At 37.5% G+C, this 17,788-nt stretch overlaps 1 protein-coding gene across 1 annotated transcript in view; it reads right to left on the minus strand.

Annotated features, from left to right (window-relative positions):
- Positions 1-5,767: 5,767 nt before the first annotated feature.
- Positions 5,768-17,788, minus strand: part of DBX2 (developing brain homeobox 2) — a 37,125-nt gene continuing 25,104 nt past the window's right edge. The window contains exons 3-4 of the mRNA XM_066254831.1: positions 16,218-16,405; positions 5,768-6,384 (exon numbers count right to left, since the gene is read on the minus strand). Coding sequence (XP_066110928.1) covers positions 6,052-6,384; positions 16,218-16,405 — 521 coding nt within the window. The 3' untranslated portion in view covers positions 5,768-6,051. The remainder of the gene's footprint in view (positions 6,385-16,217; positions 16,406-17,788) is intronic.

The raw sequence follows: 17,788 nt of genomic DNA on the forward strand, positions 1-17,788 counted from the left end.
AAACTGAAGGCTTTCCCCCTTAAATCAGGAACAAGACAGGGTTGTCCACTCTCTCCACTCTTATTTAATGTGGTACTAGAAGTTCTAGCCAGAGCAATCAGACAAGACAAAGAAATAAAAGGCATCCATATCGGAAAAGAAGAAGTAAAGTTATCACTTTTTGCAGATGATATGATCCTATACATCGAAAACCCCAAAGAATCCACAAAAAGACTACTAGAAACAATAAGCCAATACAGTAAGGTCGCAGGATACAAAATTAACATACAGAAGTCAATAGCCTTTCTATATGCCAACAATGAAACAACTGAGAAGGAACTCAAAAGAATAATCCCCTTCACGATTGCAACAAAAAAAATAAAATACTTAGGAATAAACATAACAAAGAATGTAAAGGACTTATATAATGAAAACTATAAACCATTGTTAAGGGAAATCGAAAAAGATATAATGAGATGGAAGAATATACCTTGTTCTTGGCTAGGAAGAATAAATATAATCAAGATGGCTATATTACCCAAAGCAATATACAAATTTAATGCAATTCCCATCAAAATTCCAATGACATTTTTTAAAGAAATAGAGCAAAAAATCATCAGATTTATATGGAACTATAAAAAACCCCGAATAGCCAAAGCAATCCTAAAGAAAAAGAATGAAGCTGGGGGCATAACAATACCTGACTTCAAACTCTATTATAGGGCCACGACAATCAAAACAGCATGGTATTGGCAGAAAAATAGACACTCAGACCAATGGAACAGAATAGAAAGTCCAGAAATAAAACCACATATATATAGTCAAATAATTTTTGATAAAGGGGCCAACAACACACAATGGAGAAAAGAAAGCCTCTTCAAGAAATGGTGCTGGGAAAACTGGAAAGCCACATGCAAAAGAATGAAACTGGACTACAGTCTCTCCCCCTGTACAAAAATTAACTCAAAATGGATCAAAGATCTAAACATAAGACCTGAAACAATTAAGTACATAGAAGAAGACATAGGTACTCAACTCATGGACCTGGGTTTTAAAGAGCATTTTATGAATTTGACTCCAATGGCAAGAGAAGTGAAGGCAAAAATTAATGAATGGGATTACATCAGACTAAGAAGTTTTTGCTCAGCAAGGGAAACTGATAACAAAATAAACAGAAAGCCAACTAAATGGGAAATGATATTTTCAAACAACAGCTCAGATAAGGGCCTAATATCCAAAATATACAAAGAACTCATAAAACTCAACAACAAACAAACAAACAATCCAATAAAAAAATGGGAAGAGGATATGAATAGACACTTCTCCCAGGAAGAAATACAAATGGCCAACAGATATATGAAAAGATGCTCATCTTCTTTAGCTATTAGAGAAATGCAAATCAAAACGGCAATGAGATACCACCTCACACCTGTTCGATTAGCTGTTATTAGCAAGTCAGGTAATAGCAAATGTTGGAGAGGCTGTGGAGAAAAAGGAACCCTCATCCACTGTTGGTGGGAATGTAAAGTAGTACAACCATTATGGAAGAAAGTATGGTGGTTCCTCAAAAAACTGCAAATAGAACTACCTTATGACCCAGCAATCCCTCTACTGGGTATATATCCCCAAAACTCAGAAACATTGATACGTAAAGACACATGCAGCCCCATGTTTATTGCAGCATTGTTCACAGTGGCCAGGACATGGAAACAACCAAAAAGCCCATCAATAGATGACTGGATAAAGAAGATGTGGCACATATACACTATGGAATACTACTCAGCCATAAGAAATGATGACATCGGAACATTTACAGCAAAATGGTGGGATCTTGATAACATGATACGAAGCGAAATAAATCAGAAAAAAACAGGAACTGTATTATTCCATACGTAGGTGGGACATAATAGTGAAACTAAGAGACATTGATAAGAGTGTGGTGGGTACGGGGGGGAGGGGGGAATGGGAGAGGGATAGGGGGTGGGAGGGGCACAAAGAAAACAAGATAGAAGGTGACAGAGGACAATCTGACTTTGGATGGTGGGTATGCAACATAATTGAACGACAAGATAACCTGGACTTGTTATCTTTGAATATATGTATCCTGATTTATTGATGTCACCCCATTAAAAAAATAAAATTATAAAATAAAAAAAATAAAAAAATAAAAAAATAAATAAAAAATAAACATGGCTTTCTCTGTCTCTGTTCCAGTCATCATTCCTTACCTGCTTACATACTTACAGCCTTTAAATTTAGCTTTATAAAAAAGCATCTTTGTAAATGCTAGAAGATGTGGCTCCTCATTTTCTTTTCTTTTCATCTGTATAAAAGATCCATTTGACAATTTCCTTAAAATTTTAAAGATACTTTGCCTCCAGCTTCTATAGTCCTGGTGATTACTAGACCAGTATTTGTCTGGAAAGCAACAAATACACGAATATGTGATCACATGGAGAAAGGAGTCAGCATCTAGATAACAGAAGAAAATATACATGTGAATATACTGTAGGTGGACAGACGGTGAACAGAGCACAACTGAGAAAGAAGGGGACCACGTCAATCAGAATATGAAGCGCAACTATTCTTTCCAACCATTCAGTTAAGTGAAGGCCAACGAAAGGCACAGCAGGCATATATAAATATGTACATGTACTATGAGCTTGTGGGTGTTTCCTATGTACTGTTGGCCCTAGCTGGTGGCTCAGTGGATAGAAAGTCGGCCCAGCATATGGACGTCCTGGGTTTGATCTCCAGTCAGGGCATACAGAAGTGACCATCTGCTTCTCCCCTCCTCCCTCTTCCCCTTCTCTTCCTCTTCCTCTCCCATAGCCAGTGGCTCAATCAGTTCAAGTGTGGCCCAGGCACTGAGGATAGCTTCATTAAAGTGTATCAACCTCAGGTGCTAAAAATAGCTCTGACTTGAGCATCAGCCCATGATGGGGTTGTGGGGTGGATCCTGATCAGAGTGCGTGTGGGTGTCTGCCTCACTATCTCCCCTCCTCTCACCTTAAAAAAAATGAGAGAAGGGGAACCCTTGTCAATCAGAATATGAAGCTCAGCAGTCTTTCCAACCATTCAGGTGAGTGATGGCCAACTTAAGGCTCAGCGGGCATATATATGTGTATCATGTGCTATGAGCTTGTGTGTGTCTCCTAAGTATTCCTAATATATTCATCCAAAGAGTGCTTTTCCTGAGTCTTAACACATTTCAAAGTGGAAACCAATTAAAAGAGTTATCAGAATATTCAAATACCAAGCCAAACTTACAAAGAGAAGCCTCTGCTGAGGCTCAGAGCTTGAGGTGAAACCTTGGGAGAAGATCATTTAAGTACCAATTAGTCCACTTCTAAAACCTGGGTAATCAATGGCCATGACAATGTGTCTCATTTATTTTCAAGTTATTCTCAAAAGAAATTGACCACGGATAAGTACTTTCTGATTTTTAGCAATGAGTGATTAAAATAAAAACATTTCCATTTCACACACAGATGGAATTAATCTCTACAGAGGTTAAAGGTTTCTGCAATTCTTTATTTTCCTTAAATTTTAAAATGAATAGAGAAGATAATATGGAAGAGAAAAACATTCCCCAAAAAAAGAGCTTATCAAGGACAATGTGGCTCTAAATTTCTCTAATAAATTTCACTGCAATCCTCAAAACATCACATCTTACAATGCATCTCATAGTGGTATGCATCTCCATATGGTTAATAAGATTTCAAGATTTGAAACTTGACTACCAGGGTTCAAATTCCATTTTTTAACCTTGTGACCATGGTTGATCACCCTGCCATACTGCCTCAGGTCCCTTGTCTGTGTAACAGGAATCCTGATAGCAATACTGCCTAGTCATAGGGTTATTGTCATGAGGATTAAATTAATTAACCCATCCTATAGGCTTAATATAGTCTCTAGTCCAGGGGTCCCCAAACTACGGCCTGCAGGCTGCATGCGGCTCCCTGAGGTCATTAATCTGGCCCCCACCGCACTTCCGGAAGGGGCACCTCTTTCATTGGTGGTCAGTGAGAGGAGCATAGTTCCCATTGAAATACTGGTCAGTTTGTTGATTTAAATTTACTTTATTTTAAATATTGTATTTGTTCCCATTTTGTTATTTTACTTTAAAATAAGATATGTGCAGTGTGCATAGGGATTTGTTCATAGTTTTTTTTATAGTATGGCCCTCCAACGGTCTGAGGGACAGTGAACTGGCCCCCTGTGTAAAAAGTTTGGGGACTCCTGCTCTAGTCCATAGACAGGTTCCAATAAATGTAAATGAGATGATCATCATGTAAAGAAAAGAAACCACACTATAAATCATATTTCAGGATGATCATTTTGTAAGTTATATAAATGTCTAATCACTTGTTGTATACTTGAAACTAATAACTTAAAATATTTTTAAATGTTTAATTTTAAAATTTAGTTTGTTGTCATAAGATTCCTGCCTCTACTTCCCACAAAGAAGCACTGAGAAAAGCTTCTTTTAAGATGACTTTGAAATCAAAGACTTTGTGGTAAGGACACCGGCTAGCAAATACCAATTCAAACTCCACGCATAGAAAAGAATTTCCTGATGTTAATGAAAACTTTTATCTTCTGAAATATTACCTTTTCTTTTTATACTTTTTTATTTCTCAATTATAGTTGACATCCAATATTATATTAGTTTCAGGTGTACAGCATCATGGTGAAATATTATCTTTTCTAAACCCTCCAACTCTATAGTTAAGAACATAGCAAATTAGAAGCCAGTCTCTATGTAGCTTTCCCATTAACAGAATTCCACATCACAAACTTCTAATAATGTTTCTTGTCCGTAGATTAATAATAACCTAGTTCAAAACCACATCATTTCCTTTTTTCTGCCTCATTTCCTTCAAAGTAAAACATTTTTTTTTTTTTGGACCTGGAATAAAAATTTTAGATTAAGCAAATTGTTACCAGAAAGGCAATTTTATAATAATGCTATTTCAGGGTACTCAAAAACATAAACAGCTGTATGGTGTTTGTTAACATATAAGAATAACCTAATATATAGTGCATACCACCTAAATGGAAAATTGAGTCTATAACTAGAAGTGCAAAGAGAAATCACTATAGATTCCATCGGTATTGGGTTTTGAAGTTCAGTTGAAAACATTTTAAAATTGTGACATTTCTTTAAGCATTGGCTGGAGGTCACAAACTTCTTGGCACAGATGTTTTATTTGGCCCACACAGTTATTTTAAGAATTATTAACACAAATACCTTTAGGTGGGTCATGCCTCCTCCTTTGTTTTTTACCTGATAGGCCCTTAAAGGCATTTTATTTTACAAACCCTGATTAAGGCCTTCCTTACAGAGAAGAGATCAAAAGGTGATCATTGGTCACATGAGTACCTCCCTCACTGATGGCCTGATAAAGCCAGAAACTTGGAAATTAAGAATACTCATGGTTACATTCAGAAACTCTTCTAGTTCCCTTGTTGGATTAATTTTAAATATATACATTCAACTTATATATCTAACAGTTGCTCATTTGATTACAATTGTTAAAACTCATTTACAGCTAGATACTGAACAAAACCAGAAAACAGAAAAAATTTAAAAACATCTATTTATGATATAAAAATTTGGACTAAAGTTCAACTTCTACATCATTTAAAAAAATTAATTAACATTCGGTCAATGGTTGGTTTTTCTTTATATAAAAAAAAGAATTTGCTCAATGCAGTATTTAAAGAGCAACTAGTTTCTACTAATGTATTTTAATGAATATTCATATATATACACCCATAGAGACACACCGTATATACACATACTCAGACTGAGCCAACTATTATTATTCTTTTTTTTTTTTCAGTTCCATCGTACTTTCTGGGAGATTCTATTCCACTTACAAATGAAGTCTGAGTCTAAGACCCAAGTGACAGAACACTGGAAAGAGTTTCCTAAAGCGTTAGTTCATGCATCACTCCAAAGGTGGTTAGGTTTTAGGCACTGATGAGGCACAAGCTAGCAGGCTTTAGAGTCCAAACATTATTAGTAAAGTGTTCCTTTAAATTAACATGGAGGGATGCTTCCATTCAGACGGCCCCAGTAAGTATTACTTTGTCTCCAGCTTCTTCTTCAGAACACACATATAAGGCACCTTGCAGTGAATTTGCTTCTGGAGGCTGTGCCCCTGAACGCTCCTGGATTAGTCTTTCTGGAGGTTCTGGTGAATTCTCCCTCCACTGAGGACTCGAGTGCTGTTGGGAGATGTCCCAGAGTGAAGGACACGGAGAAGGGAAAGCCAGAGCAGACCGGGAGAGGGACTCCTCGGGAAGGCCTACTTCTTGGATGCACCTGTTGGAAAGCACTTCCTTTTCTTTGGAATTCCGCCATTTCATCCTTCTGTTCTGAAACCAAATTTTCACCTATTGATAAAATAATTAGACAAAATGATCACTTATTCCATGTTAATTCACTTCAGTGTTTTTAACTGTAATTTCTGGTAGGCCTCCTACAGAATACCTTCTTAAGAGAGCCAGCCTAGAAAAGTCCTTGTGGCTTTTGACATGGGCTCCTTCAAAACCATCTGAGAAATTACTTTAGTATAATATCCCCACCTACACTTAATAAACAAAACAACTGTGGTAAATTGGTTACATCCTGGAAGTCTGACATCTTTCAAGGTTGATTTAACTCTCTTCAATATTTTAAATCATTTATTTATTCCAAGAACGTGTTTTCTACTAGTAATAGCATCTGAGAATGTTTATTTTGTACCAGGCATCAGGCCATGTACCCTATGTAGATTCTCATGTTGACTGCAAGAAGTCCACATCAACATGTAAGAACACTGAAGTTCAGAGTGATAAATCAGTTCAAAGTCACACAGCTAGTAAAATGGAAGCACTTAGACTAGACTACACAACTGTCCTACTCCAGGGCCCAGGCTCTTATAAGCATTAGGATCTCATTAGGAACTTCTAGAGACTAAATTAAGAATACATTTTACAATGTTTTGATAAACTTCAGGCTTTACACAATCTCCAACTTTGATTACTCCCAGAATTTATCAAAGTTGAATAATTAGGCTCAATAAATAGCAGTTGATTATAATTAACCCAAAAGTACTTATGATGGCAGTTTCTAATTTGAGCCATTCCTTCCCACCATCCCACTGGAGTCTCTTTTTACTTTTAACCTTCCTCTTTACCTACAGTGTAATCAACTGGCCTGAGCAGAAAAGTTCACAATTGAATTCCTAATCTCTTAAAAGCAAATCATACTGTTTTTCTGTGTACTACATTATATCCTGATACACACAATTTAGGAGATTTCAATTTTTGAAACAAAAACTGGGAAATTTTACCTAAAGAAATAATTAAAGTATATCAACCAAATATTTCTCCTCATGAAGGAAAATATTCTGAGATAGTTTTTCCAGATTAGCACAATTTCTTCATTCTTTCAACTTGATTGGCAATATTAAAAATCATTACACAAGAAAGCTATCCCAGTCAAATGAGTCCAAAAGCCTGCCATCCTGTGACAAAGGCTTTCCATGAGAAAACAGTACTAAGGTATACATACCAGTGCATGTGGTTTCATTCATGAATGCACTTCTTATTTGCAGCAGGCTTTTACTTCTAGAAAGCCTGAGAAGTTAATTCTAATGGGTATTCACTTAGCCTAATTTTGCCTTTCTTATCACATTCATTATTTTCTTTTCCTCTTAGCTTTTCTGTATGTCTAGAAATTTTTTTGAGTGATATCTCAATTAAAAAAATTATGAAAGCATGTCCTGGCCAGTTGGCTCAATGGTAGAGTGTCAGCCTGGCGTGCAGGAGTCTGTTTCGATTCCCAGCCAGGGCACACAGGAGAAGCGCCCATCTGCTTCTCCACCCCTCCCTCTCTCCTTCTTCTCTGTCTCTCTCTTCCCTTCCCGCAGCCGAGGCTCCATTGGAGCAAAGTTGGCCCGGGCACTGAGGATGGCTCCATGGCCTCTGCCTCAGGTGCTAGAATGGCTCTGGTCGCAACAGAGCAATGCCCCAGATAGGCAGAACATTGCCCCCTGGTAAGCATGCTGGGTGGATCCCAGTCGGGCGCATGCGGGAGTCTGTCTGACTGCCTTCCTGTTTCCAACTTCAGAAAAATACAAAAAAAAAAAAAAGTTATGAAAGGAGTTTCATGGCAGTTGATGGTATTGAGACAATTGATATTTGGAGAAAATCCTGCCTTTCAACAAATACAAAAACAATGGATTAAACAGCTAAACATAAAAAAAAACTATAAAAGTTCTAGAAGAAAATATAAGAGATTATCATTATATTCTTGAAACCTGTGTGGCTTTGTGAACCAATGTCATCTCAATAAATTCAATCTAATAAAAATGACATAAAGCTGCAAATAAAAAGTTAGAGCTGACTACATAAAAATAAGAAATTTATATACAAATAAAGATACCATAAACACATGAAAAGGGTCACAAACTATTCAACAAATTAAAAAGAGGGACTCCAAAGCTTTTTAGTTTGATATAGTCCCATTTATTTATCTTTGATTATGTTGCCCTTGCCCAAAGAGACATATCTAAAAAGATAATGCTAAAAAAAAAATCAAAGAATTTCTGTTTTCTTCAAGGAATTTTATGTTTTCAGGTCTTATATTTAAGTCTTTAATTCATTTTAAGTTTATTTTGTATTTGATGTCAGAAAGTCCAGTTTCATTTTTTTCCATGTGTTTGTCTAAGTTTCCCAATACTTACTGAAGAGACTGTCTTTACCCCATTGTGTACTCATGTCTCCTTTGTCATAGGTTAATTAACCATATAAATGAGGGCTTATTTCTAGACTTTCTATTCTGTTTCATTGAGCTATATGTCTGTTTTTGTTCCAATAACATACTGTTTTGATTATTATAGCATTGTAGTACAGTTTGAAATCAGGAAGTTGATACCTATAACTTTGTTCTTCTTTTTCAAGATTGCTTTGGCTATTTGGGATCTTTTGTGTTTCCATTTTAATTTTAGGACTACTTGTTCTCATTCAGAGAAGAATGCCATTGGGAAAAGATATTTTAAAAATGATACATCTAGTAAGAGGTTAATATCTAAAATGTATACAAATTCATACAACTCAAATTAAAAACAATTGGATTAAAAAATGAGCAGAGGACCTGAATAGACACTTCTCCAAAGAGGACATTTAGATGGCCAAACAAACATATGAAAAGATGATCAAGATTACTAATCACCAGAGAATTGCAAATCAAAACCACAATGAGATATCACCTCACACCTGTCAGAATGGCTATTATCAAAGTCAATAAATAACAAGTGTTGATAGGAATTTTAAGAAAAGGGAACCCTTTGTGTACCATTGGTGGGATAATAAATTGGCATAGCTACTATGGAAAACAGTATGGAGTTTCCTCAAAAAATTAAAAATAGAACTACCATATAATCCAGCAATTCCACTTCTTGGTATTCATCCACAGAAAACAGAAATACTAACTGGAAAAGATATATGCACCCCTATGTTCATTATGTCACATAAAATAGACAAGATATAGCCTGACCAGGCAGTGGCACAGTGGATAGAGCATTGAACTGGGACACGGAGGGCCCAGGTTCGAAACCCCAAGGTCGCCAGCTTGAGTGCGGGCTCATCGGCTTAAGCACAAGTTTACTAGCTTGAGAGCAGGGTTGCTGGCTTGAGCGCAGGGTCACTGGCTTGAGCCCAAAGGTCACTGGCTTGGAGCCCAAGGTCTCTGGTTTAAACAAGGGGTCACTTGTTCTGCTGTAACCCCTGGTCAAGGCACACGAGATAACAATCCATGAACAACTAAGGTGCCGCAACAAAGAATTAATGCTTCTCATCTCTCTCCCTTCCTGTCTGACCCTATCTGTCCCTCTTTCTGTCTCTCTCTGTCTCTGTCACACACAAAAAAATAGACAAGATATAAAGGCAACCTAGGTGTCCATTGATAGATGAATGGATAAAGATACATTATATATATATATGTATATATACATTATATATATATAATGGAATATTAAATAACAAAGAATGAGATGGTGCCATCTGCACAACATGCATGGACCTAGAGCAGTGATTTTCAACCTTTTTCATTTCATGGCACACATAAACTAATTACTAAATTTCTGCAGCACACCAAAAAATACATATGTTTTTGCTAGTTGACAAAAAAAATGGGTGTAATTTTAATTTACCAGGCTGTCATCATTTTTTTATTGGATGATCTAAGGGAAAAGAGGTCCATACCCCTGACCAAATAGGTATTGTATATTTTAAAAATTCTTGTAGCACATCAGTGTGCTGCAACACACCAGTTGAAAATTGCTGACCTAGAGGATATTATGCTGAGTGAAATAAGGCAGAGAAAGACAAATACTGTACAGTTTCACTTATATGTGGAATCTAAGAAAGAAAACATAAGGGAGGTGGTTAGGAGAATGAGTGAAACGGAGAATAATAGGTATAAACTTTCAGTTATAAAATAAATAAGCCATGTGCAGTATACAGCACAGGGAATATAGTCAATAATATTGTGATAACTTTGCATGGTGAAAGATGGAGACCTATTGTGTTGATTACATCATAAAGCATAAATATATCAAATCACAATATTGTACACCTGAAACTAATATACTATTGTATGCTGCCTATAATTTTTAAAAAGGATGAACTCAAAGAGATATTTGTATACCCATGTTCTAAGCAACATTATTCACAAAAGCCAAAAAAAATGGAAGTGTCCATTGATGGATGAATGGATAGACAAAAGATAGTCTATAAATATAAAATGAAATATTATTATATGTATAAAAAGTAAGAAAATTCTAGCACATACTACAACACTAATAACCTTGAACACATTATGTTACACAGAATAAGCCAGTCACAAAAGATCAAATACAGTATGATTCCATGCATGTAACCTACCTAGAGACAGAAATTCATAGAGACAGAAAGTACAATGGTGGTTGCCAGGGGCTTGAGGGAACGAAGAATGGGGAGATGTTTAACAGGTAGAGAGTTCCAGTTTTGCAAGATGAAAAAGGTTCTAGACAATGAGATACCACCTCACACCTGTTCGATTAGCTATTATTAGCAAGACAGGTAATAGCAAATGTTGGAGAGGCTGTGGAGAAAAAGGAACCCTCATCCACTGTTGGTGGGAATGTAAAGTAGTACAACCATTATGGAAGAAAGTATGGTGGTTCCTCAAAAAACTGAAAATAGAACTACCTTATGACCCAGCAATCCCTCTACTGGGTATATACCCCCAAAACTCAGAAACATTGATACGTAAAGACACATGCAGCCCCATGTTTATTGCAGCATTGTTCACAGTGGCCAGGACATGGAAACAACCAAAAAGCCCATCAATAGATGACTGGATAAAGAAGATGTGGCACATATACACTATGGAATACTACTCAGCCATAAGAAATGATGACATCAGAACATTTACAGCAAAATGGTGGGATCTTGATAACATGATACGAAGCGAAATAAGTAAATCAGAAAAAACCAGGAACTGCATTATTCCATATGTAGGTGGGACATAAAAGTGAAACTGAGAGACATTGATAAGGGTGTGGTGGTTACGGGGGGGAGAGGGGAATGGGAGAGGGAAAGGGGGAGGGGGAGGGGCACAGAGAGAACAAGATAGAGGGTGACGGAGGACAATCTGACTTTGGGTGATGGGTATGCAACATGATTGAATGACAAGATACCCTGGACCTGTCTTTGAATATATGTATCCTGATTTATTGATGTCACCCCATTAAAAAAAAATAAAATTATTTAAAAAAAAAAAAAAAAGGTTCTAGAAATGGATGGTGGCAATGGTTGAACAACAATGTGAATGAATGTACTTAATGTCACTGAATTGTGCATTTAAAAAAAGGTTAAAATGGTAAATTTTATGTTATGTATATTTTAGCACAATGAAAAGCCACAAACTTAGAATGTTTACAACAGCTATAACAGGAACATGTTACTAACCATAATATGCCAAAATCTTGATTAACAACCAAAATAATTCCTATATGTCAACAAAAAGATAGTAAGATAGAAAAAAAATAGTTCAGCCATGAAAAGGCAAATTCACAGATTAAAAATAATCAGTAAAATGATTAAAAGACCCTCAAGTTTTAGCAATTAGGAGAATTATAATAAAATATAATTATATTATTGCCAATGAAGTTGTCAACATTTTTAAAAATTATAAATAGTGGAGAGTTTGTAAAAAGGGACTGTTATTAAGAGTGCAAATTTGATATAATTCAGTATTTTGATACAATATTATACTTGTGTGTTTTTTTTTTTATTTTAGTTAGAGAAAGGGAGGTAGAGACAGACTCCTGCATGCACCACAAACAATATTATATTTGGACAGGAATTTTTAAATCTATCACAATTTAAAATGTACATACACTTTTTGTTTTGTTTTGTTTGAGAGTGGCAGGGAGAGAGAGACAGGAACATTGAGCTTCTCCTGTATGTGCCCTGACCAGGGAACTGAACTGGTAACCTCCGTACTCTGAGATGATGCTCCAACCAACTGAGCTGTCTGAACAGGGCTCAATCTTTTTTTTATCTATTGATTGAGTTCTAGAGAGATAGAGAGAGCAGGGGGAAAGGAAGCATTTGTTGTTCCACTCAGTAGTGCATTTTCTGGTTGCTTCCCATGTGTGTCCTGACCGAGGATCAAACCCACAACCTTGTTGTTTCAGGACAATGCTCTTAGCCAACTGAGCTAACTGGCTAGGGCTACATACACTTTTAACACATAAACTCCACGCCTAATTTCCTATCTTATAGAAATATTTTTAAGATGCACAAAGACATGCAATAGTGAAACTTGGAAGTAACAAAGCTGAGAATGGCTAAATGAATTATGATACATCCATGCAATTGTCTGTAGGAGATACTAAAAAGAATGAAGAAAATCTGAATACTGATATGGAAGGGTGCATTCCCTGACATTTGCATAAGGGGAGAAAGCGAAGTGCAAAACAATAAGCATTGTCAGCAGCAGTATTTATGATAGCCAGAAACTGGCGACAGTCCAAATGCCCACCATCAGAACATTAGAATGAACAACCTGCTATATCACATGATGATGCACAGCAACAAATATACAAATAAGCCACTGCTACACACTCCAACATGAACGAATCACACAAACAAAATGTTAAGTTAAAGAAGCCACATACTTTAAAACATGTGCTAAATAATTCTATTTATACAAAAAAAAAAGGCAAAATTGATCTACGCTCTTAGAAGTCAGGATGGTAGAAGGAGCCGGTAGTGACTGAGAGGGGACAGGCAGGGGGCGACTGGCCCAGGTAATGTTCTACTGCAGTGGTTGGCAAACTCATTAGTCAATAGAGCCAAATATCAACAGTACAATGATTGAAATTTCTTTTGAGAGCCAAAGTTTTTAAACTTAAACTATATAGGTAGGTATATTCCTTATCAAGGTAGCGCCCGCACGTGGTATTTTGTGGAAGAGCCACACTCAAGGGGCCAAAGAGCTGCATGTGGCTAGCGAGCCGCGGTCTGCCAATCAGGGTTCTACTGTGATCCGTGTCCCAGCTATATAGGTGATTTGCATCGTCCTTCAGAAAAAGGACGATGAGCATATATATAATGCTCTAATTATATGCAGAGCATCATCCCATTTTTATTTAAAAATAGATGTACACAATTCCAGGTCTCAGCTTCTTCATCTGTAAGTACGGATAATAAAAGTAGTTATCTCATAGAGTTATTGTAAGGACAAGTCACATCAAATGTAAGGGCACGTAATAGTCATTATGCAGGTGTTTGTTATTATATATTATTGCATATACAATATGCATACAAATTTATTTTATAAAAATACATGATATGTCACTAAACTCATATAGAGCCATTTAAAAATGACAGCAGTAACCGAGGAGTGGGACTGAAAGGGGAGCAGATGAGTTTTCCTTTTTAACTTCACCCATTTTTGTTTCATTTGAATTTACCATAAAACATATATTAACTGTGTAATTACATATGCAAATAAGAAAATGTTAAATTACTTCTGAGATGTTCACCAAATTCATTAAGATTAAAAGCATTCATTCCTGAGGTACTTGAACTTTAAAAACGATGTCATCAATTATGTAAAAACCATGCGCTTATGGATAAGAACTGAAAGACAACATAGGGCCCGAAAGTAGCTCGTCGACTTGGAGTGGAGAGATCACGCGCATCCCCCTCATAAATATTCTTTAATATGCTTGCTGCGTTCTCTTTTCAATAGCTGGTTTTTAAGAAGATTGTATGTGCTATCAGAGATTTTCACATTTTCTCAGAGCCACTATCGGATCTAACCTAGCCCCTTTTCATCTTTTAATACCTACTTCAAGTTCCTATTCAACCAGAGGTCCCCTGACCTCCCAAACCTACACATTCTCTCCCCTCTGATTCTGGAGTTTCTTCCTTATACCACGGCAATCCAGGCCAGGCCCACCAAGCCCCACTGTGGTCCTCACTCAAGCCCCACAATTCCTCTGAGGATCAGATTGTTCCCTCACTAGATTCCCCACGTGTATGTGGACCAGTCACAGGGCTGTCCTTTCCTGAAATGCTTTGAGGACCACTGGTCTAGCTCCTTTCTTGGCGGTGTATCTAACCTAGCCGGTGATGTCTCCTGTACTGTCGTTTTATGCTGTTATCGAACTGTTCCTGAGCTTCTGCTTTGTTTTCCCAGCTGGTCCTAGAAATACCTGCAAGTGCAAGTGGTGTGTTTTAATCAGTACTCACTGATGGTCCGTCTTACTGCTTTCCTAGCAGTGTCTTGCACACAACAGACCATTAAGATATAGCTACTGATTTATCTGTCATATATCCCAAATTGCTCTGCAAGAGAGAAAGAATTTCTATATTAGCCTCTGTTGTTTAAGTGAGAAACTGAGCTACGAAGCAGTCACTTAAGGTTATGAACTCAGCAGAACCACACAGTGAGCAAAAGCACAGACTGGCTGACGTCGGTAGATGACACTGCATACTGCTTCCTCTGACTAGAAAAAGTTGGGGGTGGCAAGGGGAGACAGATCACTTCCCTAGGAAAGGCAAGCAGGGTTAGGGAGAGGTTCATCTAAAAATAACTGGTTTAAATAAAATCCAAAGTTAGAAACCAGGTCACCTGTAACAAACGAAGATCAGAGCACGGTGGTTAACACAGAGCTTCTGCTAGCCCTTTAATGCCTATGCTAATTTCTAAAGCCCCTGGTGGCTGTGGCCCCTTAGCAGGGAAGCCAGCCTAGAAAGCAGCGTGCCTGCAGCACTTCCGTCACTGCCATCCCCCTCAGCCCAGGGCTGCTATGCAGTGAGGATCCTTCACAGCTGAACGGGTGGCAGTCGGTTAAGGCAGTGGTCCCCAACCTTTTTTGGGCCACGGACTGGTTTAATGTCAGAAAATATTTTCATGGACCGGCCTTTAGGGTGGGACGGGTAAATGTATCACATGACCGAGACAAGCGTCAAGAGTGAGTCTTAGATGGATGAGCCTTAGGGTCAGGCTGCCGGGTGGGGCACTGGGCCTGTGTTTACCTCTGCATTTCCTCACCTATAAAACGTGGGTGATTATAGTGCTTATGTCACATACTGACTCTAAGCATTAAATAGGAAATGCTAGTGCCTTTTACAGTGATTTACAATCAGCAGGCCAACCTTCAAGTGGAGTATTATTCTGAGCTTCCCAAAAGCCCACAAAGTCTCATTCATAATTATATGAAATATCTATGGACAAGAAAGGTTTGTAAATGTTGCAAATGTAAAATTACTTAACTATACTTGACATAAACTCAAAGTGCGAAATAACAGAATCAATTAAGAGGTATTTATGACGTTGGTTTGGGGCTGGAAATGAAGACAATGCCAGGAAAATCATTTCTGTTTTTGTAGGGAATTAAGTAACCTGCTTTTCTAAAAACAGCAAATAATCTAATGTCCATGCCACAGCTTTAACATTTGTGTTTATTTGGGAGGAATTAATAAGGCAAGCAACCTAGACCTCTCAGCAAATGGACTTTTTTCCAAATAGAAACTGCAACATTTATTTCCACCCACTCAAGAAACTATGAAAATCACTTCAATAATTGGGCTTCAGGGTCCGGCCTCAGACAACAAATATTCGCCAAATGGACAGCTTTCCTTCAGAAATCAAGAGCAGTGGGCGTCCTGCTCCTTAGTACCTGTGATTCCTTTAGTCCCAAGTTGATGGCAAGTTTCTTGCGGTCTGTTTTGCTGATATATTTCTGCTTCTGGAACATTTTTTCCAGAGCCTTTCTCTGGTCCTCAGAAAAGACGGCTCTTCTTAAAATCCCCCTCCGAGCTTTGGAATTGGAGTCCTGTGTCAGGAGAGGCAGCACACTCTCCTCTCCTACAGAGGGAAAAAGACAAAAGCCCAGGTAGGTTTAGTGACAAGTCAGTCTGTCTTTCCCAGGACAGACAGTATCCTCCTTGTCTGTACCATGGCCAAAGTACCTCGTCTGAACTCCGCACTCTTTACGGCGGCGCTTCTTTACCAATTTTTGGTCATGATCTGGGGAGAATATGGTAAAAAAGCTCTTTGCTCTCTATTGGGAAAAAATTTGCATGCCATTCCAGAAAGGCCGTGGTCCTAGTAATGAAGTTCCAATGCAGAACAAGCAGTAAGTGGTTTAAAAACTTTGTTTTTCTCTAATTCTTTGCTTATTTATTCATTCATTTATTCTCTTAAGAATTTTTTTCAGCACCAGATGCCACGCACTCTGTTCAATGCTACACACTGAGAAATGAGACAGGCATGTTTTGCCTCATTCATTACCTATAAAAGCAAGTGAAAGGCATTTATTGAACTGGCATCACAAATATAAGGAAGTATTCCTAAGGAGGGTACCTTAGCATAAAACAAGGGGCCTGACTTTAATCTGAAATGTCATGGAAATCTTGTAACCGTCACAGATGCTTACTCTGAGAAGTAAGGTTTGGAAGACCCCAATCTCCACCAGCACCACCATCACATCCACCAATTCAGTTGATCAACTCTTGTGGGTATGAGACATTTACTACTTTTTCTGCCTTTTTGTGGCTAGCACAACACTGGTTCCCACCCTCTAAGAGTTTCATTTATCACTCGTTCATTCATTTCATCCATTTATTCATTCATTCAACTTCCCAGTTGTGGTAGGCAGAATAATGGCCTTCCCAAAGATGCTCATATCCTAATCTCAATAATCAGTAAATATGTTATATTACATCAGGGGTAGTCAACCTTTTTATACCTACCGCCCACTTTTGTATCTCTGTTAGTAGTAAAATTTTCTAACTGCCCACCAGTTCCACAGTAATGGTGATTTATAAAGTAAGGAAGTAACTTTACTTTATAAAATTTATAAAGCAGAATTACAGCAAGTTAAAGCATATAATAATAATTACTTACCAAGTACTTTATGTCAGATTTTCGCTAAGTTTGGCAGAATAAATCTTTATAAAACAACTTACTATAGTTAAATCTATCTTTTTATTTATGCTTTGGTTGCTCTGCTACCACCCACCATGAAAGCTGGAACGGCCACTAGTGGGCGGTAGGGACCAGGTTGACTACCACTGTATTACATGGAAAGGGAGAGTTAAGGTTATAGATGGAATTACAGTTGCTAATCAGCTGACCTTGAGGTTAGAATATACTGGAATATACAGGTGGGCCCAATGTAATTACAAAGGTCCTTATAGGTGGAAGAGGAAGGCAAAAAAAGAAATCAGAAGTCAGTGATTTGAGGAT

This window comes from Saccopteryx bilineata, chromosome 2 (assembly GCF_036850765.1).
Source record: "Saccopteryx bilineata isolate mSacBil1 chromosome 2, mSacBil1_pri_phased_curated, whole genome shotgun sequence".
Lineage (NCBI taxonomy): Eukaryota > Metazoa > Chordata > Mammalia > Chiroptera > Emballonuridae > Saccopteryx > Saccopteryx bilineata.